General features: G+C 43.5%; 1 protein-coding gene across 1 annotated transcript in view; it reads left to right on the top strand.

Annotated features, from left to right (window-relative positions):
• Positions 1 to 18,737, top strand: part of LOC124252854 (NAD-dependent protein deacylase-like) — a 30,427-nt gene extending 11,690 nt beyond the window's left edge. Inside the window, exons 5-9 of the mRNA XM_046686526.1 lie at positions 408 to 495; positions 1,553 to 1,606; positions 13,908 to 14,031; positions 15,603 to 15,718; positions 18,501 to 18,737. Of these exons, the coding sequence (XP_046542482.1) occupies positions 408 to 495; positions 1,553 to 1,606; positions 13,908 to 14,031; positions 15,603 to 15,718; positions 18,501 to 18,573 (455 nt within the window). The 3' untranslated portion in view covers positions 18,574 to 18,737. The remainder of the gene's footprint in view (positions 1 to 407; positions 496 to 1,552; positions 1,607 to 13,907; positions 14,032 to 15,602; positions 15,719 to 18,500) is intronic.
• The last annotated feature ends 5,149 nt before the right edge of the window (positions 18,738 to 23,886 follow it).

Below are 23,886 nucleotides of genomic sequence, written 5' to 3' on the forward strand. Positions count from 1 at the left end.
TTGTGTAAAACTAAACTCACTCACTTTATCAAGTAAGTGGAAGACAGGTCACCTTTGGTTCTCATATCTGAGGATAGAACTGTACTGGGCAGCCATTGTATTAAGAAGCGCTTATGAAGATTAAGGTCATAGTCGGCCATGTTCTTCTAAATTGACAGCACATTGTCCCATAATTGCATTGATCGATGTTCGTCAAGTCAGTCACTGGTTCATCTGGTCCAGTTTCTGTTACTTACAGATTGACATCCATAACTGCAATATTACTGAGGATGACGAACAAACAAATAATGATGTGCAATCAGTCAAGTCACCGAGACTGACCCTATCCAGGAAGTTCACTCATATACATAGCATAGGTTGCTGTAACCCAATTCTAACCCAGGAAGATCGTTATTTTTCAAATTCAGGATCGTTATTCAAGACACGATGCACCAAATGTAGTGATGTGGCTGTGAACAGAGACAGTCCCATTTGTGAAAGCTTGAGAGGCAAAGGGTAAGTGAGTGACCTTGATCTATAACCAAACAATATGACAGAAGCCATCTTGAAAATTCATTGAATTACATCCTCCTTTTGATTGGATGAATCTGCTGGACCCATTCACTGCCAATTCTTCGTTGCCAAAATGATTTCAACATCTTCATCCTTTTTATCACCAGGAAAACAAGGTATTCTTAAATTTAGAGCTAACTTAACACAGCGTTTTATTCACTAATGCAAATCTCAGTCTCCAAAATTTTTCGAAATACAGTTTTGCCTGTCTTCGGGATTAAGTGGAGCCTGGTAGTCAGGAAAACAAAGCCCCTACACAGTCATGTTGGGACAACTATAGACAGTAGCATAATAAAAGAAAGGGCCCACAAACTTAAACATTATTTAAGCAAAGATTTCTTATGTGTTTCATCACTATTTATTTCTTTGGGGATTTCATTGTTTAATGATTTCCATTGAAGAACTGACACTTTTTGAACTTTGAAGAACTTTGAATCTGATAGGTATTTATTTTTTGATAAATATACATGTGACATTTATATGTGTAATGCAGTCTACCATTTGGATTAATTTAACTCATTCAACAGTCAAGTGGTTTTGCATTTCCTGGAACTATTAATGTAAATTACTTCTGCCCATTTGACCCGTGAAGATCCGGGGTAGAATAGGTCTTCAGCAACCCATGCTTGCCACAAAAGGCGACTATGCTTGTCGTAAGAGGCGACTAACAGGATCGGGTGGTCAGGCTCGCTGACTTGGTTGACACATGTCATCGGTTCCCAATTGCACAGATTGATGCTCATGCTGTTGATCACTGGAGTGTCTGGACCAGACTCGATTATTTACAGACCGCCGCCATATAGCAGGAATATTGCTGAATGCGGCGTAAAACTAAACTCACTCACTCACTACTTCTGCCCATTTACAGTTTGTTCATGTAGAGAATGCAAAACAATATCTGATAAAACCCTGAGCACCATCCAGAAGTTTCACTGTATATTATTTGGAAATAAAATTCTAGAATATTTTTTTGTATTGTTTCCTCTCTTTGAATTTTCAGTGCACCAGAGCCTGAGGTGTCTGAAGCCCGAATACCTGTTGATCAGCTTCCAAAGTAAGATGTAATGCTGGTTTCAGTTGCAGGGAGGAGACCCGTGAAATTCCGGGTCAGAATTGGTTTTCAGCAACCCATGCTTGTTGAAAGAGGCGACTAATGGATCAGGTAGTCGGGCTCACTGACTTGGTTGACACATGTCATCATATCCCAATTGCGTAGATCGATGTGCATGCCGTTGATCACTGGATTGGCTGTTATATAGCTGGAATAGAGCTGAGTACAGCGTAAAACTAAACTCACTCACTCACCTTGACAACAATTTTTGTTCTTAGATAAGCATTATCTCCTGTGGTAGCTATTTTTAGATGATAAATGCAAATTTTTAAACTTATCCTATCTCACAGTATGCACTTCTCTCTCTCTTGATTCGACACTGAGTGGAACGATGTAAACTTTTTTCCCTAGGCCTCTCTTGTCCATCCTCCCAAGCACTCCATGCTACCCTCATTATAAGACAGCTTCCTAGCTCTCATGCAAAGCATGCGGCATGCACCACTAGCTGCCCACGTGACTATCTCCGAATCATCATTCTCTTTCTTGTCGCACACGAGTGTGGACGTATTTTGCTTTGCTCAACGTTTTCAACTTAGTCTACAAAATGGGGAAACTTGACCAGCCAAAGAAGAGGAAAAATGCTCCCGTGTAATAAAGCCGCTCTCTCGCGAGTGATCCACCTGGATATTGTATTGATTGTATGGGACAGTGTAAATGGGACTCTCGCTGCAATAAATGCAAGGTTTTGACTTGGTGACTACACTCGGCTTGGCCTCGTCGTGTTGCTGACAGGGCTCGTTATGCCGCTTCCCTTGACGGACCCAGTCCCTCCAAGTAAGGAAAGTTTAAGCGTCCTACTTTGTCTGCTCGGCGGTCACAGTCCCCTCACTCGAATGAAGAGGATTTCATGAGAGCGTCGTCAAATTCTTACTTATCAGAAGACATTCGGAATTTGTTGGGCTCTCAACATTCCGGCCCCAGTCCTTCGTCTTCGACCACGTCCCGGGTAGTGGTTGTCGAGACTGCCACCACCCCTCAGGATACCTCTACACAGCGGGACCTTCGAACTACGCTCTCTGTCTCTCGTTCACCGGACCAGTTATCTCGGCAACCTGGCTTATCTGTTTCGGACAAGAATCAGCTGATCTCTACGCCTGACTGCGCAGAGCGCATGCGCAGAAGCCGTTCTCGCTCTTGTCGTTCATCCAGTAGTGAGAGGAACCAGTCTACCTCGCCTCATCGCCTGTCAGTGGTTATTTCACCGTCTCCTTCCCATTCGGCGGAAAGAAGTGTGTCTTGCATCCAGCTACCTTGATCTTCTGCTTCACCGAAGCCTGCCAGATCGAATCACAGTTCGCAGGATCACGCTTTGCCTGTCCGCCCTCCACCTCCACCTTCGACTGTCCACCTTCCCTGTCCACCTTCCCTACGAGATTTACCGACATCGAAGGCCAGTGTACGCTTCGGCATTCTTCGGATCGATTGTCTTCTAAACAGACTTCACTCTAATCGAACTTCGCCGAATCAACGTCACGAAACGGAAGACTTCACCGAGACGGCATGTGATGAACCGACTTTCACGGTTTTCTTTTCTTCAAGCAGTATTCAATGGAACGCCTTCTCCGGACCATCTGTGTACTTCCCCGAACTCTGTTGGATCCTACAGTCATGTCTCCTCAGCACGGACACAGCTTTCACCGAGTCGTTTGGACCAGGCTCCTATTATTCTTCGGATTTGTTCACCGGATAGACCTGGTAGGTCTACTTCACCACCGAGACGCCACTCTTCGACTCGTTTGCATTCAACTAAGCAACGCCTCCATCTACTTTGTTGAGATCGGTTCTTCGATTGAAGTCACCTCCTCGGACTTCGTCTTCTTGTCAGCATGGGACTTCCTCTTCTACGCACTCGACCATCAACCTAGATCTCCTACACGATCGACTGCTGCCTATCGTTCAAGATCCAGGGATCTTCATTCTCGTTATGATACTTCCCTCCTTGTTCCCCGATCTCCTCATCGGGTCTCCATATGTGCTGCTTCTTCCGGTTCGGCCCCTCCAGACATCAATATGGTTCTACAGATAGGAGATCTACTCAACGGGCTTCGATTATAGATATCAGCGTGCTACTACAACTTATGACGGGCTCCTGCCTCCGCGCTGTCTCTCTAGTCTACTCGATTGTACCAGATTCCTGGACTCCTGCGCAGGAAACTACTACTCCCCCAGATCTGGCTGCGATGTTGAGTGCTATTCACTACTGCTTGGAATCAGCAACAGTCTGCTCCCTCGACAGGGACGAAATGCGCATTCAACGAACTAGCATTCGTCAATGAACCATGGCTGCATCTAATTAATTGGCATTCAGCCGAACCGAAATTCGCCAGACCGGCTTTGCTCGAACCGGAGATCGTTGAACCAGCATTCATCGAATCAGCAGTCACTGAATCTACGTTTTTCGACTTAACTAGCCGTTCCATGATTCACTGGACTCTTCCAAGTATCATCGTCGAACCGATTTGGCAGGCCGGTTCGCAGCGACATTGTCAAACTAATTCTTCTGCACAGAATGGCTCATCTCGTCCGAACCACATCGCCGAACTGATTCACTACAACATCCCCGTACTAGTTAACCAGATCGATCTGCTCATCACCGAACTAGTTCGTCGGGCCAAACTGAGTCGCCGCACCAGAACCGGATCATAGTACCGCTTCAGATCTTACCTCGCCGAGCCAGATCACTTAACCCATCCTGGTCATCGAACCGTGCCAGATCGCCAACAGATCCGACAGCATTCAGCCGCTCACATTCACCGAACCATCAGTATTCACCGAACTGCCAGCATTGCCGAACCATGCCGCCTTTAAGGTACAGAAATAATGTTGGTTCAGTCGACACACATGGTCACTTGGTTACAGCTACAGCTATCCGGCGAAGATCATACTCACTCACTCACTCATCTACAGCTATCTTGAGCAAGATACCAGATGCTCTACTTACTACATTCAGCTTGACGGATCGGAACTTGTCAACACTGTTTTTTTACATGCTCATCGAGGATCATGACCTTGCATCTAGATACGGTCAATTATACCAGCTGTTAATTAAACTCTACCAGCTTTCAACACGATGTTAATATTCAGGGCATTTGTGATACGCTGAATTCCTCACCACGGAGTGGCATGCTCTTAGCATGACCATTCGACTTGGCTCTCCGGATTACCCTACGGCATGTGAGGCGCTAGAAGATTTTAGTCACATAACTTATCCCACCTGGTACCCCCTTTCTGCTGATTGAACAGATGAAGTAGCTCTGTCAGTAGCACAGACATCTAGATTACGCCGGCTCTTGACGCTCTGACGATCCCCGATCTCCCAGACTTAGACTACGTGACCAGAGCTCATATCATTCCGGATTTATCTACCTTCCGATCTTCACCTTGATGAATGATTTGGTTTAGGAATCTACCCTTCGGCGTAGATATCAGCTCCACAACCACTCGTCTGTGCGTTACTAGACAGGCTTGCTATCCAGGAATTTTTCCGACGCTTCACTGAGTCCTGTTACTACAAACTACTGTAGAACAGCTGCTATGGTGTAATCATGGCCTGCTTTGTCATCTTCATCACCCTTCCCTTTACATAAGCAAGCTTCTGGACAGATGGGTCAAGTTTCAAGCATGGTACCAGTACTGATGTCAAGTAGCTATCATCCCCTTGCCGGGATGTTACGAGATGTTGTCACCGGATTTTCCTGATTTTGTCACTGTTGCATTGTGGGTACCATTTGCAAATGGCGGACGACCCTTTGTTTTCCAGAGAATTATGATATTTAGAGTCACTATGAAGTACACTGACAGATCTGTCGAGGTCCTACAAGCGGATAACAATCCCAGCCTTTTATTTCAGTGACGATGAACAGTGCCATTCCCCGTAAGAGTGATTATGTCGGGATTCAGCCAGCCAGTCCGAGAGAGACAGTTTACCGAGAGTTCCTCGGCTTTCAACTTTTAGCCCAAGCCCTCAGTTCAGAGGTCACTGCAGTTCCACTCGCATGGTCCCCAGGCACATTTTGCCTCTCTCCCAGATAAACCTTCCCTGACGCCGCTGGGCTTTTTTAACCTTTGTCATTACAGCAACTTTACAAATGTTTGGGTAGATCGACGATCTCCATGCATCGAATCTACTAACTTTATCACTCCATCTGGCGGACCAATACTTCATTTGGTGAACCAATATACCTGAGATCACCGATTTTACGACCTTCATCACTCCGTTGCACAGTGTGAACGCTCCTGTAGATTAATTGACAATCTCTATGTACCGACTCTACTACATTCAGCACTTTCGGTCAGTGCTGCCATGGTAGCTTGACTATTTAAACGTTTCTATCTCAGGAGAGATATCCCTACATCAGTGACAAGAGTTGCTAGGTCTCCTTACCTCAGCACTAGCCTTCACTTACAGAGGTCAACTTTAGGCGCTACTTCACCTTCGAAGCTACATTGATGATTGCATCCAGGCACAACAGGATTCATTCGTACTTTTTCGCCAACTGCAGTTCACCACCATGCTGCTCCGGCAGTTAGGGTGGCTATTGTACATTGTGGAATCGAAACTAACATCGATCCAGAGACCCCACTTCATCGATCCATTGTTTGACACCAGTCAAGGGATGATGTTCGCCCTTCAAGACAGGTGGATGAAGATCTAGCGATGTGTTGCTCCAGTGCTATCTCAGTGGCAGGAGCTACTAGGCTTTCTGACATCAGATCAAGCCCTAATGTACAGAATTCAGCTTCGGCCGTTACAGCACTTTTTGTGCCCGTACCTTTAGGCCGACAATCCCAAGGAACTGATTCTTCTTCCCGAACCCGTCACGCCGAAGACCCGGGTTCGAATCCCCACATGGGTATAATGTGTGAAGCCCATTTCTGGTGTTCATCTGTAATACAGAAGCTGTTGACCACCAGCAAGATTCTACTGCTTTTGGTCGTGCACTAAGTCCTGACCAGCGAGAAGTTAGTTTGTTGACCTAAGAAGCCTGGCAGAGCCAAACCCAGTACCACTTCCCGACCGGGGCAACCTGCTTTTCACCCTCACCCCTTAACTACGTCTTGGCATCTCCAGAGATTACTCATAGCTAAGGCTACTCTCATCAAGTAGCCACAGCTATCACTTCAGTTCATCGTAATTCAACCCGTTCTTTCTACGACTATAGTGGAAGAAGTTTGAAGGCTGTTGTAACATTAGGGAAATCTCCCAATCTGCCTCTATTCAGGTCGTTTCTGTGTTCCTGCAGCATCTCCGTGCTACTAGGGAACTCAAGGGTACTACGTTAGCTACCTAACTGGCTGCTATCAACTCGGTTTTGGCTACTAACACGGGTATGAAGATCTCCACTCTTCCAGAGTTTTCTTCACTTCTACAACTCACCGACCAGTCCAGGAAGTTCAGACTCCTGGTCTGGGAACTGTCCGTTGTCCTTCGTCATGTGATTCTACAGACTACAAACCTTTAGAAGACAGGGACTTCGAGTGAAGTGACATTCTTCTTCCTGGTAGCATGGCTACTGCTGCTCGTATATCTGAGTTTCACGTGCTTGTTGTCAATCGCGTGCAGTTCGAGCCGAAGAAGCATGGCAAGGTTTTTTCCTGGGTCTCCACTGGGACTTCATCGTGAAAAACCAACTGCCAGGGCAACCGGACCGGATGTTTACCATTCCCCGTTGTCCATTTTTTGGGCCTGATGATGCTGAAGATGTGACACTCTGCCCTGTTAGGGCTCTACACCTTTACCTTGCTGCCTCCAAGGATTGTCGGCCACTCTGAAAGCCCTCTTCATACCCTTTGTCGGACGCTTCAAGAGCTGAGGTTTCCCGAGCCACATTGACTTTCTTAATGCGTGGCGCCATCCCGTGAGCCTCCACTTGCAGGGTTGCCGCCGCCAATCCTCATGAGACTCCTGCATTAGCCTCGACGATGGCCTTCCGTAGCAACTGCTCCTTGACCGTTCTCATGGAAGGTTGCTTCTGGCGTTCAGATATAGTCTTCTCTTCACATTAACTGCGAGACTACACTAGTTCTGTCCTGGGACCTACACTAGTTCGGACCTCGGCAGCTTACATCAGCCCACCAACGCAGTTGAGGGACAGTTCCGCTTGCGCGTTACTGCTTCTTTCTACATACGGAACAAAGTTGAACAGGATCTCAATCATTGTTCTCAAGTTATGGGTTTAAGAACTACTTCACTTGGCTTCCATACCAAGGCATCGGAAGACGGCGATGCAGAGGTGTTCGACATTCACGCTTACTGTCCTCTACTCCATGGAGCAATTACGTCAGTGAAGTGTGACACTCCCGAATTCCAGTGGATTTCGTTGAGTACCGACTCCAAAGTTGCTGGGCACATCCTTTGACGAAGCTTATGCAAAGGAGTGAGGGTCAATTTGATGCTGTCCCGAACTGAACGTTCCCGAGTTGTGCTTCTCTTTCACTTTCGCCCATGGTCGGGTGTCTGTGGGGTCTTCTTGAAGCAGGGGCTGGCCTGATTATTGTCAACCGACTTTAATTTACGGGGTACCTTGAAAATCGTGGCGAAGTGACATCATTTCTTGCTGAGCTGTGTCCTTCGAGGTTGCGGCCAAACACCACATCACTCGGGAGCACCCATCTCCCTGGGAGACGTTGTGCTTAGTAAGCCAAGGAGTTCCAGAGAACTCAGCACAAGCATAGGAGTTTCTACAGTCGTTTCCAGTCTACACAGTTCCTGCTGTTCGCACTGTCAAGAAACAGGGTATCTCGCGTCCCACCATCTGACCGTGGGATAAGTGCATACCGTGAGATAGGATAAGCTTAAAATTTGAAAATGTTAATATAAATTGTATATTTTGTCCTTATCCTGACTCATGCTCTTTTGCTTGTCTTCTTCTTCTTGCGAACATAGTGGAACACTTGTATCTCCCTAATTGAAGCTCCCTTCAATGTAAAATCACTAATTAGTACTCACCAAGAGTTGCCTCTCTCTTCCAAATGCGTGGGAAAGGAGGCCACCTCTTCCCTCATGCTTCACTCTCTCTCTTCTTAGCCCAGTGAGCAGGATGTGAGAGCGCCTATGTCTCCCTACAAACTATATCCTTTGATTATTCTTAGTTAGTTACCTCTTGTAGTCATCTATAGAGGTTTAGCTAGTATCCTTCAACAATTATGTATTGATATTTATTCGTATTTCTGCTGTTTATTCACGGGACGCCGTGATTGTTCAGCAGTTTGCGTTGATGAAAATCTGTACTGTTTGTAGGTTACGTTTTTCTGCTGCCGATCCGCATTTAATATGCCCTAGCTGTACTGCACCATGTGCATTTTCTTCACGCGATCCGACAGCATTTAACAAATATTATCTTTAGCGCCTTGAGACGCTGCGCAGCAGATAGGTCACGTAAACAGAGCCTAGCCATGGCCGATACTTCGGAACCCCTAGCCAGTCAACTGCTGTCGGACGACCCCCTCCCGTCTGGTGTTCCGCTAGAGTTACCCTCGGAGGAGAGGCGTGGGACGCAGTCCGCCATCTCCAAGAAGCGTCCTGCATCCCCAGACATCCCGTCGTCGCAGCCGAAGACTAAGAGGGCTTCCACTTCGTCCACAACGCAGACTCCGCACTTCACCCCAGGGCAGCGTCTACCTCCCAGGGAAACCAGCGAAGTCTACTAGGACTTTCTCAGCCGAGATTGTTCCCCGCCCAGAACTAGGCCTGTATGATGATCAGCCGATCATCATACCCGATGTAATGCGCCACAAGAAACGACCCGGTGTCGGCAAGAGTGACGTCAGCGCAGATCTACACGCAGCCTGATGTACAAACGCTGATGTCTGATGATCTTCCTGAGGGTCCCGCCGCTACTACCAGCGAGAGAGGGCACCAACTACATCTTCGCAGATCGTCCCAGACGACCTGGTTCTACACATTATGAAGATGATGGAAGAACGCTATGGCCTGGAGAGACAACCAGCCCAGAAGCCGAGCCTTCGAAGGCTCCAACGTAGACGTCACCCCAGAGGGACCCCCACAACGGTTGCCGCTATCAAGTCATCGCTGGGGAACCCACCTGCACGAAGGATGTCACAGCCCACCTCTGCGAAGGACCCAGATGTACAGCCTTCGCGAAGGACAGCTAGACACTCACGAAGAGGTTCGCGAAGGAAGATCCTCTCATCCCGGACTCTGACTCGGACCCCAGCCTCCGAAGGCCTTCGCGAAGGTCAAGTCGCCACTCCCCAGGACCGGACTCAGATAAAACTTAGCGAAGGTCTTGGCTAAGGGCACCAATTACAGGCTCCAAGTCATCTTCGCTCTACAAGGTCATCGAGGGATTCCCCAAGAGCTTAGCTGAAGCTATCAACGCTCACCACATAGATCTCCTCCGAAGGTCACCATATCGACGCGCAGCTCATCAGGCCGTTCTCCACGACGATCTCCTCGCCGCATCTCCACGCCGATCACCTCGCTGCTCACCACGCCGATATCCACTCAGGTCATCACACCGTCAAGCCTCACAAGTCTTCACGGAAATCCCCAGACAGGTCTCCGTTGACATCACCCTGCACAGCTGTAGAAGTATACAGGTCTCCACCTCAGTCACCATCGGAAGAGCATCAACCTCTTATTTGCGATCCTGTTACAGAAGATGATGGAGGCATCATATTCTCCTCACGCAGAAATACGCTTACTGGATGGTTAACAACCTGGACCTAGCTTCACCTTCCAAGAACGGTAACCTGGCCCCACACTTATCTCATGAGGGAGGACGATGCAGACACCATCACCATACCTCCGATCGACCCGATAGCAACAGTCTCTCAGAATCTGGACACAGCCTTCAAAAGCCACTAGAAGCCCAGGCGCGCACTTACCACAGTTCAACGCCAAAAAGTTCTCAACCCATAATATGGACCCATTTTTCAAGGCACAAGATATCGACGATAACTTCAAAGTAATCAACGATGCCAAGAATAAGACCTACAAGATAGACGACCGCAAGCTGGTGCAGATCGAAACCATGACAAGGAGAATGTTCTTCGGCCTTAACAGATCAAGAACGATTAATGAAACTCTCATCACCAGATTTCGAGATTCTACATCAGAAGATGACAGAATGATTTACTCGGCCCTCCTTATGCAGAAGAAGGACCAGCAGTTCTTAACGGATCATCTTACATCAGTCTCCGCAGCGCTAACTCTAGCTCGTCAGTCAAGGTCTCAAGGTGAACAGTTTACATCTAAGATCTAATTTTACTGGCTTACAGAAAGCACGGGACAGGAAGATGGCCACCTCAAGAGGAAAAGATTCTTTTCGTCGCCCATACGGCAACTACAGAGGAGGATCTGGAAGAGGCAGGGCACCCAGAGGTTCCCGCAACTATAAACGATGAAAGACGGGTTCGGAACGACTGGAGCCTTCCACCCCCAGCCGTTCCAGTACAACCATCACAAGTGGGTGGACGCCTTCAACTGCACTGGGAGAACTGGGGAATTCTACAAGACCCATATGTCTCCAACATCCTACATCACGGATATCGAATCCAACTACAGGCCACGCCTCCGCTTACAGTCAACCGGCGTCACAAGTTCGACTTTCAGGCTAAATAACTACCAAAGTTACGAAGAAGCTGTTGCATCGCTACTAACCAAGCAGGCCATAGAAGTACTGGATCAAGTAAACATTGAACCAGGCTTTACTCCCCAGTTTTCCTAGTGCCCAAGAAAACTCCAAGGAAAAGTTCAGACTCATCTACAACATGAGCACGCTTCAACAGAGATTATCTACGAAACCGCCAACATTTCGCATGATACATCTACCTCAACTACGGCACCTAGTTCGGTCCCATGGACTACATGGCCAGTATAGATCTGCAGGATGCGTATCTACATATCCCCATACATCCCTAATCCAGGAAATACCTACGGTTTACACTAGACGGGGCTGCATTATCAATGGAGAGTACTCCCATTTGGAATATCATCGGCCCCCTGGTTATTCACAAGAGTAACGAAAACCCATGTCACTTACCTACATCGCCTAGGGCTACGTGCGTGCATTCTACCTCGACGACGGGATTCAAGTAGATCAAGATTCACAGCGTCTCAAACTACAGTTAAACTTTATCATCAAGCTACTAACACAGCTAGGATGGTTAGTAAATCTACTCAAGTCGGACCTAGAACCTACGCAAGATCTGCAATTTCTAGGCATTCGATTTATCACGACACAGAACCGTATCGTCGTACCAGAGGACCGATGGCTCAAGATCCAACAGACCATCCCACAAGCCTTACTCTCTCCGCTACCACTACGACAATGGCAGAGTCTGTTGGGTCTCCTCACGTCAGCCCAAGACATGACAGTCAGAGGCAGACTACAGTTACGTCCGTTACAGGTCCTCATCAACGCTCATCTCGACGACCTACAACCATTCAGTCTACCGAAGCGTCGCTCCAAGGTTGGGGAGCTCATCTCGCCAACCGGACGGCATCAGGGTTATGGAACCAGCAAGAGAGCAAGCTGCACATAAACATGCTAGAAATGAAAGCAGTAATCAACGCCCTACTACATTGGAGCACCATTCTACAGAATGCGCATCTGATGATTCACACCGACAACTCAACAGTGGCGTTTTATGTAAACAAACAAGGCTCAACGAGATGATTGAACCTATTGACTCTATGCTTTCAACTGTTCGATCAAATAGACGATCTCAACATACATGTCAGAGCATGCCACATTCCGGGAGCCAAGAATGTACTAGCAGATGCACTCTCTCGGCCACATCTACCATCACCGACAGAATGGATGCTCCATACAGAAATCTTTGCACAGATTATCAAGGAAATAGGAGCTCCGCTTAGTAGACCCTATTCGCCACTCGCTTCTTCAACAATCAGCTAACAACATTCATATCACCAGTCCCAGATCCACAAGCGTGGGCAACGGACGACTAAGCATATCCTGGGAAGTCCTCAAAGCGTCGCGCTTTTGCCGCCAGCTTAATTCCACAGGTGTTACAGAAAATCAGACAAACACAGAGCCTCCAACTGATTTTGGTCGCCCTACTGGCCAGCTTAGAACGTGGTTTCCCATTCTAATTCAAGAAATCGGACAACCAACACTAGAGCTACCAAAGCTTTCTGAATCTACTAATACATCCTCACACCAAACAAGCATCGGAAACCCAGAAGCATTCCAACTTCACGTATGGACTGTATTAAAGTGTGTCTAAACAAGAGAGGTTATTCAGCCAGAGCTGCAAAAGCAGTCACGCTTGCTTTATCGTGAATTCTACGCCAACTTGTATGACGACAAGTGGCACAGTTTTGAAACATACGCTGCTAAAAAGGGATTTACAGCGAATGCTACACATCCACAAGTGGCTGACTATCTGTGTTACCTACGACAAAATAAACATTTAAAAGGCTCGACATTGTCAACATATATCGCAGCTCTAAGTTCTGTGATAACTATGAGAACTGGTGTCAAGCTTTGGATTTCCCTGTAAATTCAAGTGTTGGGCTCTCGCTATATCAGGAGAGAGTGAAGCATGAGGGAAGAGGTGGCCTCCCTTTCCCCGCATTTGGAAGAGGGAGGCAACTTACATTGAAGGGAGCTTCAATTAGGGAGATACAAGTGTTCCACTATGTTCGCAAGAAGAAGAAGAAGACAAGCAAAAGAGCATGAGTCAGGATAAGTATAAAATATCAATTTTATTCAGAAAATTACATATTTATATACTTATCCTATCTCACGCGACGGATTCCCACCCATCCTCCCCGCTATGCAGATTCTCCAAGATGGATATTATCCAGTGGCTCCAAGAATGAGAATGATGATTCGGAGATAGTCACGTGGGCAGCTAGTGGTGCATGCCGCATGCTTTGCATGAGAGCTGGGAAGCTGTCTTATAATGAGGGTAGCATGGAGTGCTTGGGCGGATGGACAAGAGAGGCCTAGGGAAAAAGTTTACATCGTTCCACTCAGTGTCGAATCAAGAGAGAGAAGCATTGCATACCTTGAGATAATATAAGTATATAAATATACAATTTATATTAAAATTTTCAAGTTTTTGTATCTGTGTTTATAATATCTGGTATGCTTGATGTGAGTAAACACTATGCTGTTTTATGTGTACTTACCTAATGCTTTACAAACCATCAGCAGGATTAGGCTAATTGATATACTCAATCTGTAGCAATGGATGACTGACTTGGTGTACAGGTGATTTATGGATTTAAACTCCAGGGTTAATATTTCAGGTGTAAAAAGTCTGGTTGTGGTGGACTACTGAGGCCACACGTGGTTTGGTTCGGGGAATCACTGAACAGGAATGTCCTGGAACAGTCTGGAGACGAGTTGGACAAGTGTGACCTTTGTCTGGTGGTAAGTCCATATAATCAGTACAGGTGATCAGTTATCTGGTCAGCCCATGTGGTCAGTCCTTGCAATCAGTCCTTGCAATCAGTCCATGTGATCAGCCCATGTGGTCAGTCCATGTGATCAGTCCATGTGATCAGTCCATGTGGTCAGTCCATGTGGTCAGTCAGTGTGGACAGTCCATGAGATCAGTCCATGAGATCAGTCCGTAGTATCAAAGGATCAGCCCATGTGGTCAGTCTGTGTAATCAGCCCATGTGGTAAGTCTGTGAGATCAGCCCATGTGCTCAGTCCATGAGATCAGCCTGTGTGGTCAGTCCATGAGATTAGTCTGTGTGGTCAGTCTGTGAGATCAGTGCGTGTGGTCAGTCCGTGAGGTCAATCTGTAACCAGTCCATGAGATCAGTCTGTGTGGACAGTCCGTAAGATCAATTTGTGTGGTCAGTCTGTGAGATCAGTGCGTATGGTCAACCCATGTGATCAGTCAGTGAAATCAGTCCGTGAGATCAGTCTATGTGTTCATTACATGGGAACGGTGGTATCAGTCCATGAGATCAGCCGAGGTGATCAGTCAGTGAGATCAGTCCATGTGGACAGTAAATGAGATCAGTCTATGGGATCAGCTCATGTGATCAGTCCATGTAGACAGTAAATGAGATCAGTCCATGGGATCAGCTCATGTGATCAGTCCATGTGGACAGTAAATGAGATCAGTCCATGGGATCAGCTCATGTGATCAGTCCATGTGGACAGTAAATGAGATCAGTCCATGGGATCAGCTCATGGGATCAGTCCATAAGATCAGTTCTATAAGCTGCATATCCGGGTAAAATATGCATAGAAAATTTTCAATTACGCATTGAAAAATAATTGTTGCATACCAATTACGCATTTAAAATGTTAGATACGCAAAATGTTTAAAACAAATGTGTACGGAATATATTTATAAAAATCGCTTGCGTAATGAAAAAGCCATCAATTGCTATCAAGTTGTACTGTAAGTATAGGACTATTGTTGTACTGTCAGTATAGGATGAGTGATTTTTTATGAAATCATTTCCATTATATTTAAGTTGGTTTTGATTAGGTATGACATAAGGCAGAACATACCTGTTTAGTAAACTTGCTCAATGACATAATACTTAGGTGAGTAAAATGACTGAAATACGCACATATTTGAAGGCAGTGGGTAACGGAAAATGAAATACCCACTCAACATTCATAATACCCACTCCAAAAAAATACAGTGGGTACAGTACCCACATGAGCTAAATCTTATCTGGAGCTCTGAAGTGGTCCCTTCCTTGTCAATCCTGGGTTCAGTTCCACAAATGGGTACAATACCTGAAACAGATTTGGGGCTTTTTCCTTCAAAAAAGGCAAGATTTTATGGATGTCAACTTCTTTATTGTGTGGTGTTATTCACAACAAAGAAGTTGATATCCATAAAATCTTGCTTTTCCTATGTATTCCACTTCTAAATGCCCTTCAAAGATTTTTCCTTCAAGATATTTCTTGTGTATTGCTAGACGCTTTATAAAAATACCATATCACTTATTTATTTACCCTCTCTTCAGGTTGGGACCTCTTCGGTTGTGTATCCAGCAGCGATGTTTGCCCCGCAGGTTGCCGGAAGGGGCGTACCAGTGGCTGAGTTCAACATGGAGAGTACCCCAGCAACATCGTCATTTGGGTAGGTGCATGTACTGACTGTCATCTTTAAAGGGCCACTGATCCAGAGCGATTATTGTTTCCAGCCAACAGTCTAATTACGAAACCTAGCTGCAAACTGGTCAGCCTCTGCTCCCTCGACTGACGGACACGGGGACTGGGCTACTGTCCACCCTGGCAGAATTTCTTCAACCTAATCAGTGGGGCATTAGGAAGGGTGGATGCCCATCAGATGCCGTTATTTGACAATATCCCCGGTAGTTCTTGTCTGATTGTAATAAAGTTTCCCAGCAGTGTAGGCATTTTCAGATTTTCAAATGTTTGGATGGTATAGTGACTGATCCAATTTGATCCTTTTTCTGTGTTTTTACCTCAATATTTAATCATGTAAAAATATGATGTCTATTACATATGCTATGATATCAAAAACACACATTGGATATATTTGAATCCATAAACTAAACAACCCCACTTTGCCATTGCAAAATAAATCTGAAATTTTACGTAGGTAGATGGGTATATACAGTTTTTAACTAAGTACACAGCAAATGCTGATATATATTTCTTATGTAACAATGAAGTTCTGTTCGTATGCTCAAAACAGTGTCTGCCCATCAGTTTTTTTTTCAGGCAATCAAACTTGCATGCAATACAGCGATTACTACTCTCTTGCTGTAACCTTGTTTGGTGGTAAACCTACACATGTTATTTGTCATCATTCTCTTGATGGTCGGTTAATGAATTTATAAAAGGTATAATTAGTGATAACACCCCTCAGATTACCCGACAAAGGTTCCCATTTGGCATTTCCTGTGTCTGGAGTAAATACTCATCATTATAAATTGAGGTCTTATGTGGCAAATGTATTACATCTTATGTAATATGCGCATGGAATTGCAGTAAGAGGAATCATCAGCTGAGTTACAAAACAAGCATCGATCAAAAGGATTAACCGATAACACGCTGATTGATTAATTGCTTTTATCCTGCACAGCAGATTTGTCAAAAGCTGTTTATGTATGTAGATTTACTAATCTATACTGAATACACCCTGTCGTAAAGTCTCTTTGTGAAAACAATGTCCTTCCTTCAAAGGTTTAACCGCCAATACATTGATTGATTGCTCATTATTAGCTAACTAAATTACTTTTTTAAAGAATGGCGGACATCATGCAATTAGTTTCCAGGTGTGCTATCTTGGGTGACCAATGGAACTATACACAAATGTGAAAAACCTGAAACGATAGATCACTTTTTCGCATATTAGACTGTTAAAAGGCCAATGGCATGGAACAGGATACTGTCAGCTGCAGATGAATGGCATCTCATTCCTTTATGTGGATATTGATGGATACATTTCCAGAACAAGGTAATAGCCTGACATTGTTGATGTAACTTTAGTTGGTTTTAATCTTAATATTTGCATTTTGTTTTTATTTATTTGTTATGGCATTCAACAGAATCATTTTTTTGCCGTGAAGTGTAATGAGACAGGCAACATACACTAGGTCGCACCCAGGGCGTGTGTGAAATATGATACACGTTGGCAATCTATCATATGTCTAGATATACAATCATGTTATAAATTCATATAAGTATAAGCAGATCGTGTGCATTTTATTAAGTTTCAAAATGCATACAAATATGATAATAAACTAAATAGGATTATAAGACAAAATATAAAGACGTACATTGACTTTGTTATTTCAGTACTAACATTTTTACCTCAGGCGGATGGTTAAACTTAAAATGTTTTCATTTGTTATCAAAATAATGCCAGTTAATACAACATTCAGATTGACTAGAAGTGAATCCAAGCTCACTACTCTCCCCAAGACTCCCCATGTACTTAGTTAGCCTTACTTTCAAAACAATGCTGTTATATCAGGCTTCTCACCAAGTTCAAGGTCAAACTATTTCTTAAATCAAATTCTACGTCCAATTACGTTAACATTTTTATAAAGTCAACATTACTATGAAATCAAAATTTTACATCAAAATCAGCATTTTTATCAAAGTGAATATTTTTTATCAGAAACCAAATTATTCATCAAAGTCTGCATAATTTTACAACAAAATCATCTTTGTTGATCAGTTTATACTTATACTATCAATTGTGCATGAGGGTGGCGCAGCAGAGGTAAAGAACCAGTCATGAATTCTGGGATATCAGCTGGGTACTCACTGGAGAAAAACAATAACAAAAGCAACAACCAGTCCACGGAAATTGCTCTGGATCAGTGGCCCTTTAATCAAAGTATCAAGTCTCCATTCTATTATTGAGGCTGTTGGGTAGCCAGGTGGTTAAAGTTGCCCATCATGCCAAAGGCACATGTTTGATTCCCAAATATGCACTATGTGTCAAGCCTATTTTGGTGTCCCCTACCGTGATATTGCAGGAATATTGCTAAAAGCGGTGTAAAAGCCCAATCGTTCTCTAGCTCGCTCGCTCACTCACTCACTCACTCACTCACTCACTCACTCACTCACTCACTCACTCACTCACTCACTCACTCACTCACTCACTCACTCACTCACTCACTCACTCACTCACTCACTCACTCTATGTATACCATGAGAACTAGATCTAAATGTTCTCTTCTTTTTTTCTCTCCATTTTTTGGGGTGGTTGTGTTGCCTGATGGTAACTGTATTTTCTTGTCATACCTAACACCTGGGTTCTATCCCCACATAGATGCAATGTGGGGAGCCCATTTCTGATGTTTTCAACCTTGATATCAGTGGAATGTTGCAATGAAAAAACAGCATAAAGCACTCACTCACTCTGACCATTTTTTCCCCAGATACCATTTTGAGGGCCCTGCTGGGACTTTCGTACCCCAAGCTTTGGCCAGACATGAGAGTGAGCCAATGTAGATGGAACAGACCCGTGACCTTGAAGATAAGATAATGAACACCTCTGGCAAGACAACCTGCTGATCTTATCAGTCCTTTCTTTCAGAAAACAATTTTTCGCCAGCTTGCAGTAGCTGTTTATTAGCACAATTTAAAAAAACCTCTTCTTCTCCTGTTAGGAATTAGGACCGGCACATATTTGGTAGACATGTCACAGGTAATAATTAGTGTAGTGACCATATTTTAAAACCATCTCAATAACAAAACTGGCATATGCATCATGTACTTGAAAGGTTGCCCATATGTTGTAAAGTATCCATGTGAACAGGGATACCTAAAGCTTGTACTTTAAATTAAAGGTCACTGCAATTTTTAAAACAATTCATTGCCTAGACATTTTAGGGATATTATTATTATTTATTTTATTATTATAGGATATCTATATAGCACACATATCCACGCAAATAGTGCATGCTCAAGGCGCTGGTAATTTTTCCCTTGATCATTGGATGTCAATCTCAACGGCACATCGTATTATCAATCTCAACTCCCTTGGGAGTATACAACTCTTGCAGCCACTAGGCGCACCGAGTTATTGTGGCTTTCTCATCCTAATGAGGTACCCATTCACAGCTGGGTGGACTGGGACACATAGTCACAGTACTTTGTCCAAGTTCACTGTACGTTGCTTTACCCGCAACTAGGTGTTTGCACGTATTCATGTGGCCACCATCTGGTCATCTACCAACGCATTCGTGGGTTCTTTTAAGTGCACAGGATTGTGTGCTGTACACTAGGGGTTGTGACAACACTGAAAGAGTCTGCACGCAAAGATAAGTCCAAGGTTTTTACACCCGGTCAGAGGTGGGCTCGATACCGACACCTCAACCTCGCTGGATCACTAGCCTGGCGCCTTAGCCAGCTCGCCCACCACGCCGGATATATATGATGTATATTTCCCTTTTAGACCGAGGAAATACTTTTGACAGGTTGATGAATATTGTCAGTAGTTATACTCAAGATCATTCATGGCTTCAAAAATAGATTTGTTCAAGAGATTTTTGTAGGTCAGTGAAATTAGGTAAACATGGTCGCACAGGCAAGGCCAAAATTGAGATAATGTCAAGGTCACTGTAAAAGGTCATTTGAAATGGGTACTGTTTTCTACAGTCATGATTGAAGTCTAATCAGTCTATTGATTATGTTTGGAAATGATGCATAACTGATGATAACAATCAATAGTAAGTCACTGTGACCTAATTTCAAAAAGTAACGTGTCTTTATCATCTTTGGTTTATGTGCGAGATTTCCATTAGAATGTTCTTATGATATACAGAGGTGTGATGATACAGAAATTTCACAATGAGATATATATCGCTATATTTTGGAACAATATGATTTGATAAACTTTCTTTTCAGTGTAGGGACGGGACTTTCTCTATTTTATTCAATGTTCATGGAATGGTTAGACTTCGATAAGATGATATACAAATATTCTTCACTATGCTGAAATTATTCCAGTATGCTTGTTGAAATAAGGTGTTAACCACCAAATCTAGTGTGCTATATATTCTCCAGAGCTCCAGATAAGATTTAGCTCATGTGGGTACTGTAACCACTGTATTTTTTTTGAGTGGGTATTATGAATTTTGAGTGGGTATTTCATTTTCCGTTACCCACTGCTTTCAAATATGTGCGTATTTCAGTCATTTTACTCACCTAAGTATTATGTCATTGAGTAAGTTTACTAAGCAGGTATGTTCTGCCTTATGTCATACCTAATCAAAACCAACTTAAATATAATGGAAATGATTTCATAAAAAATCACTCATCCTATACCGACAGTAGAACGCTTGTCCTATACTAACAGTACAACTTGATAGCAATCAATGTCTTTTTCATTACGCAAGCAAATTTTATAAATATATTCCGTACGCATTTGTTTTAAACTTTTTGTGTATCTAACATTTTAAATGCGTAATTTGTATGCAACAATTATTTTTCAATGTGTAATTCTATGCGTATTTTACCCGGATACGCAGCTTATCTGGGCCTCTGTATTCTCTATACTTTGTTTGGTCTTGGGGATTTGGTCTGCTGCTCTGCTGAGAGATACAAAAAAGGAACAAAGGAGAATTCAAGAGTTCCTTTAATATTTTCTAGTTTTCATCACCAGCTTTGAATAGCGCTGTGGGAGTAAATCTGAGAACTGATAAAGGCACACTGCGATGAAGTGGTGTTCCTTTATTTGTTTCCCTCAGTATATTTGAATATGAAGTTACTTGCTTTGGTAAATGACAGTGCTTTTTCATAATATATATGACACGGTTTATGGTATATCCTAATTATTGATATGAAAGTGATATTGTTTGTGTTATGATTTTGGTCCCTGTTTGTCTGTAATGGAGATAGATGTGTTGTTATTGTTTTGTTTGAAATGTGAGTTTGCATAAACTATTATTGTATTTCTAGATTTGTTTTATATAACAAATAATATTATCCAATGAAGATGCAGCAATAAAATTGTACTGCAGTTGAACATCGACACAGAAATAACTGTCCTATGATAGGAAGCTGCTTGCTGCTATGTATAGGTCAAACTTTAATGTAATTTGCTGTTATGTCACACTGTGTATATGCACCCGTGAAGATCCGGGTTAGAATTGATCTTTAGTAACCCATGTGTGTCGTACAGTTGACTAACGGGATCGGTGGTTCACGCATGTTATCGTATGCTCATGATGTTCATCACTGGATTGTCTGGTCCAGACTTGATTATTTACGGACTGTCATCATATAGCAGGAATATTGCTGAGTGCGGCTTAAAACTAAACTCACTCACCCACCCTGGCAACACAATGGACCAATTCAACTCGTAATCTCCAAAGCGATTGTGACATGTATGGTGTAAACTCCATAGGCAATATCCATATCAGAAATGTCACTTCCAAGTTCCAATGAGTGGTTTTATGGCATTATTAATTATCCCAACACGAGCTGAATTCGACATTCTGGTGATTTCGACGATTGCATTGCACGCGCTATAATGGGGGAGTACATGTGCGATCGGAGTGCACAAACAGTTTCACTGGTAGGGCGGGTGCCAAGTCGCTGTCGTGAGAAGTTTTATTGACAATGGAAATCAGGAAGTAAAGTTATATAAAAAGCAAAAAAAAATCAATATTATTTACCCGAGATCGTTATACCACTTACGATGCAAAATCAGTTCCCTTCATAACAAAAAATAGCAAGCGAAAATTCAGTTAGATCAGTCGTCTGCTGGTGACAGGCAATATATAAATAGGAAGCCACGTGATCACAACACTCCCTCGCAGTGTGGAGCAAAAAAGTATTGCTCATCGTCGAATACCCATAAAAAATACCCGGATGTTACGAGTGGCAACAGTTTCGCCGATACGATTTCATCAACGCTATTTTTGTAGGGAACACTTGATATTTTTGTGTGAAATAGATGAATATATCCTTTATCACTCAAGGTTAGTAAAATACAAACTTTATATGATATTACAGATAAAAAATACGTTTTTGTCTTACATCGTCGAAAACCCCTGACACCGGAATATATTATGTTCACATGTTATTTGTTGGTTTCATGCCCAGTTCTTCTAGGGACTAGTTTACTGTTAAATTATAGTTTCAATTTCTGAATCAACAGCTCAAAATTATTTGTCCAACCTTTTGGATTACAATTTTATTGTCTGACATTGTGTGAAATCAACATTCACTATGGTGTTTAGTATAGTGAAATGCAAGCCAGCCTTCTAGGGAACAAGATTCTATGTGGTTGTTGTCGATGACGTAGACGACAATATCCCAGACATATTCCATGGGTGACAAGTCTGGACTGAGTACTGGCTATGTTCTCCTGCTGCACGATTTGTCAGTAACAATTAGAGCCCTGTGTGCACTTGGGGGGTGGTGGGGAGCCTAGTGGTTAAAGCGCTCGCTCGTTACGCTGAAGGCCCCGGGTTCGATTCCCCACATGGGTAATATGTGTGAAGGACATTTCTGGTCTGCCAGCCCAGAACATGTACCGTGAAGTTTGGCTTAGAATTGGTCTTCGGTAACCCATGCTTGCCGTAAGAGACGACTTTGGGGATCGGGTGGTCAGGCTCGCTGAACTGTTTGACACATGTCATGGTACCCATGTTAATCCATGCTCATGACGTCAATCACTGGAATGTCAGGTCAAGACTCGATTATTTATAAACCTGGAGCGGTAAGTTGATAGGTGCAGCGTTAAATAACAAACAAAACAAGCACACTCTTTATATGATTTGCCAACATACACTGAGAGAAACAAATAAAGGAACACAGGAAAATTCAAGTGATTCTTTAATATTTTCCAGTTTTCATCACCAGTTTTGAATAGCGCTGTGGGAGGAAATCTGAGAATAAATAAAGGAACACTGCCATGAAGTGGTGTTGCATTATTTGTTTCCTTCAGTATATTAAGATACAGGAAGAGGCAAGAAAATTTTATTTCAGAAAGGTTCATGTATAAATGAAAACTCCATTAGTGTACAGCAGACAGAGAACAAAGACTGGACGACGATGATCTGTACTGCTGGTTCTTCATTCAGGGAAAGTCTCCGTGACTTGTCCTGGTTCAACACCTTTGGACGTATGTCGTCATCATCGTCGTCAACATCTGTAACAAATAAAGATGATTTTGAGTCATATAATTAAATATTTTGTACGCGTATACAAAGAAACCGCCTTAATATGGGGATTACAACTCCGTTCGAAAAGGGTTTAAAACATACCTGGTACAGATTTATCTCCTTTTGAAACAGTAAACGGTAGCATACAGTCCTTTTGGCTCAAAAGCGGACCGATGAATTACAATCTACCTCGAAAACTGATAAACATATAATACAAAATGGAAACGGCGATCATAATACAAACATCAGACCAACTCTGAGAGTGTTTGAAGAATTTATGTCTTAAGAATAAAAAGGTTGTTCAACCAACTATCATTAAAATATTAACACAGTTCAATATTTGGTACGAGGGAGGAGTGCAAAGAGAGGAACAGCCAGGTGTGCGAGAAAGGATGGAGACAGCACAGGTAAATGTATCAATAGCTTTGTCGTCGCTTGTGCACGTGCATCGCGTACACCTGGCTAGACTGTAATTCATCGGTCCGCTTTTGAGTCAAACGAACTACAGCAGTATACGTTTAAGATGATGCATTACTTCGGAATTTCTTCCCACATCTGGCAAAGAATACCAATAATTCCAATATTGATCAAAACGGCATTAAACATTACTCACATATTAGTAGTATCCTTTCTATCAATACACCACACA

The sequence above is a fragment of the Haliotis rubra genome, unplaced genomic scaffold (assembly GCF_003918875.1).
Source record: "Haliotis rubra isolate DU_JTF1 unplaced genomic scaffold, ASM391887v1 Scf527, whole genome shotgun sequence".
Classification (NCBI taxonomy): domain Eukaryota; kingdom Metazoa; phylum Mollusca; class Gastropoda; order Lepetellida; family Haliotidae; genus Haliotis; species Haliotis rubra.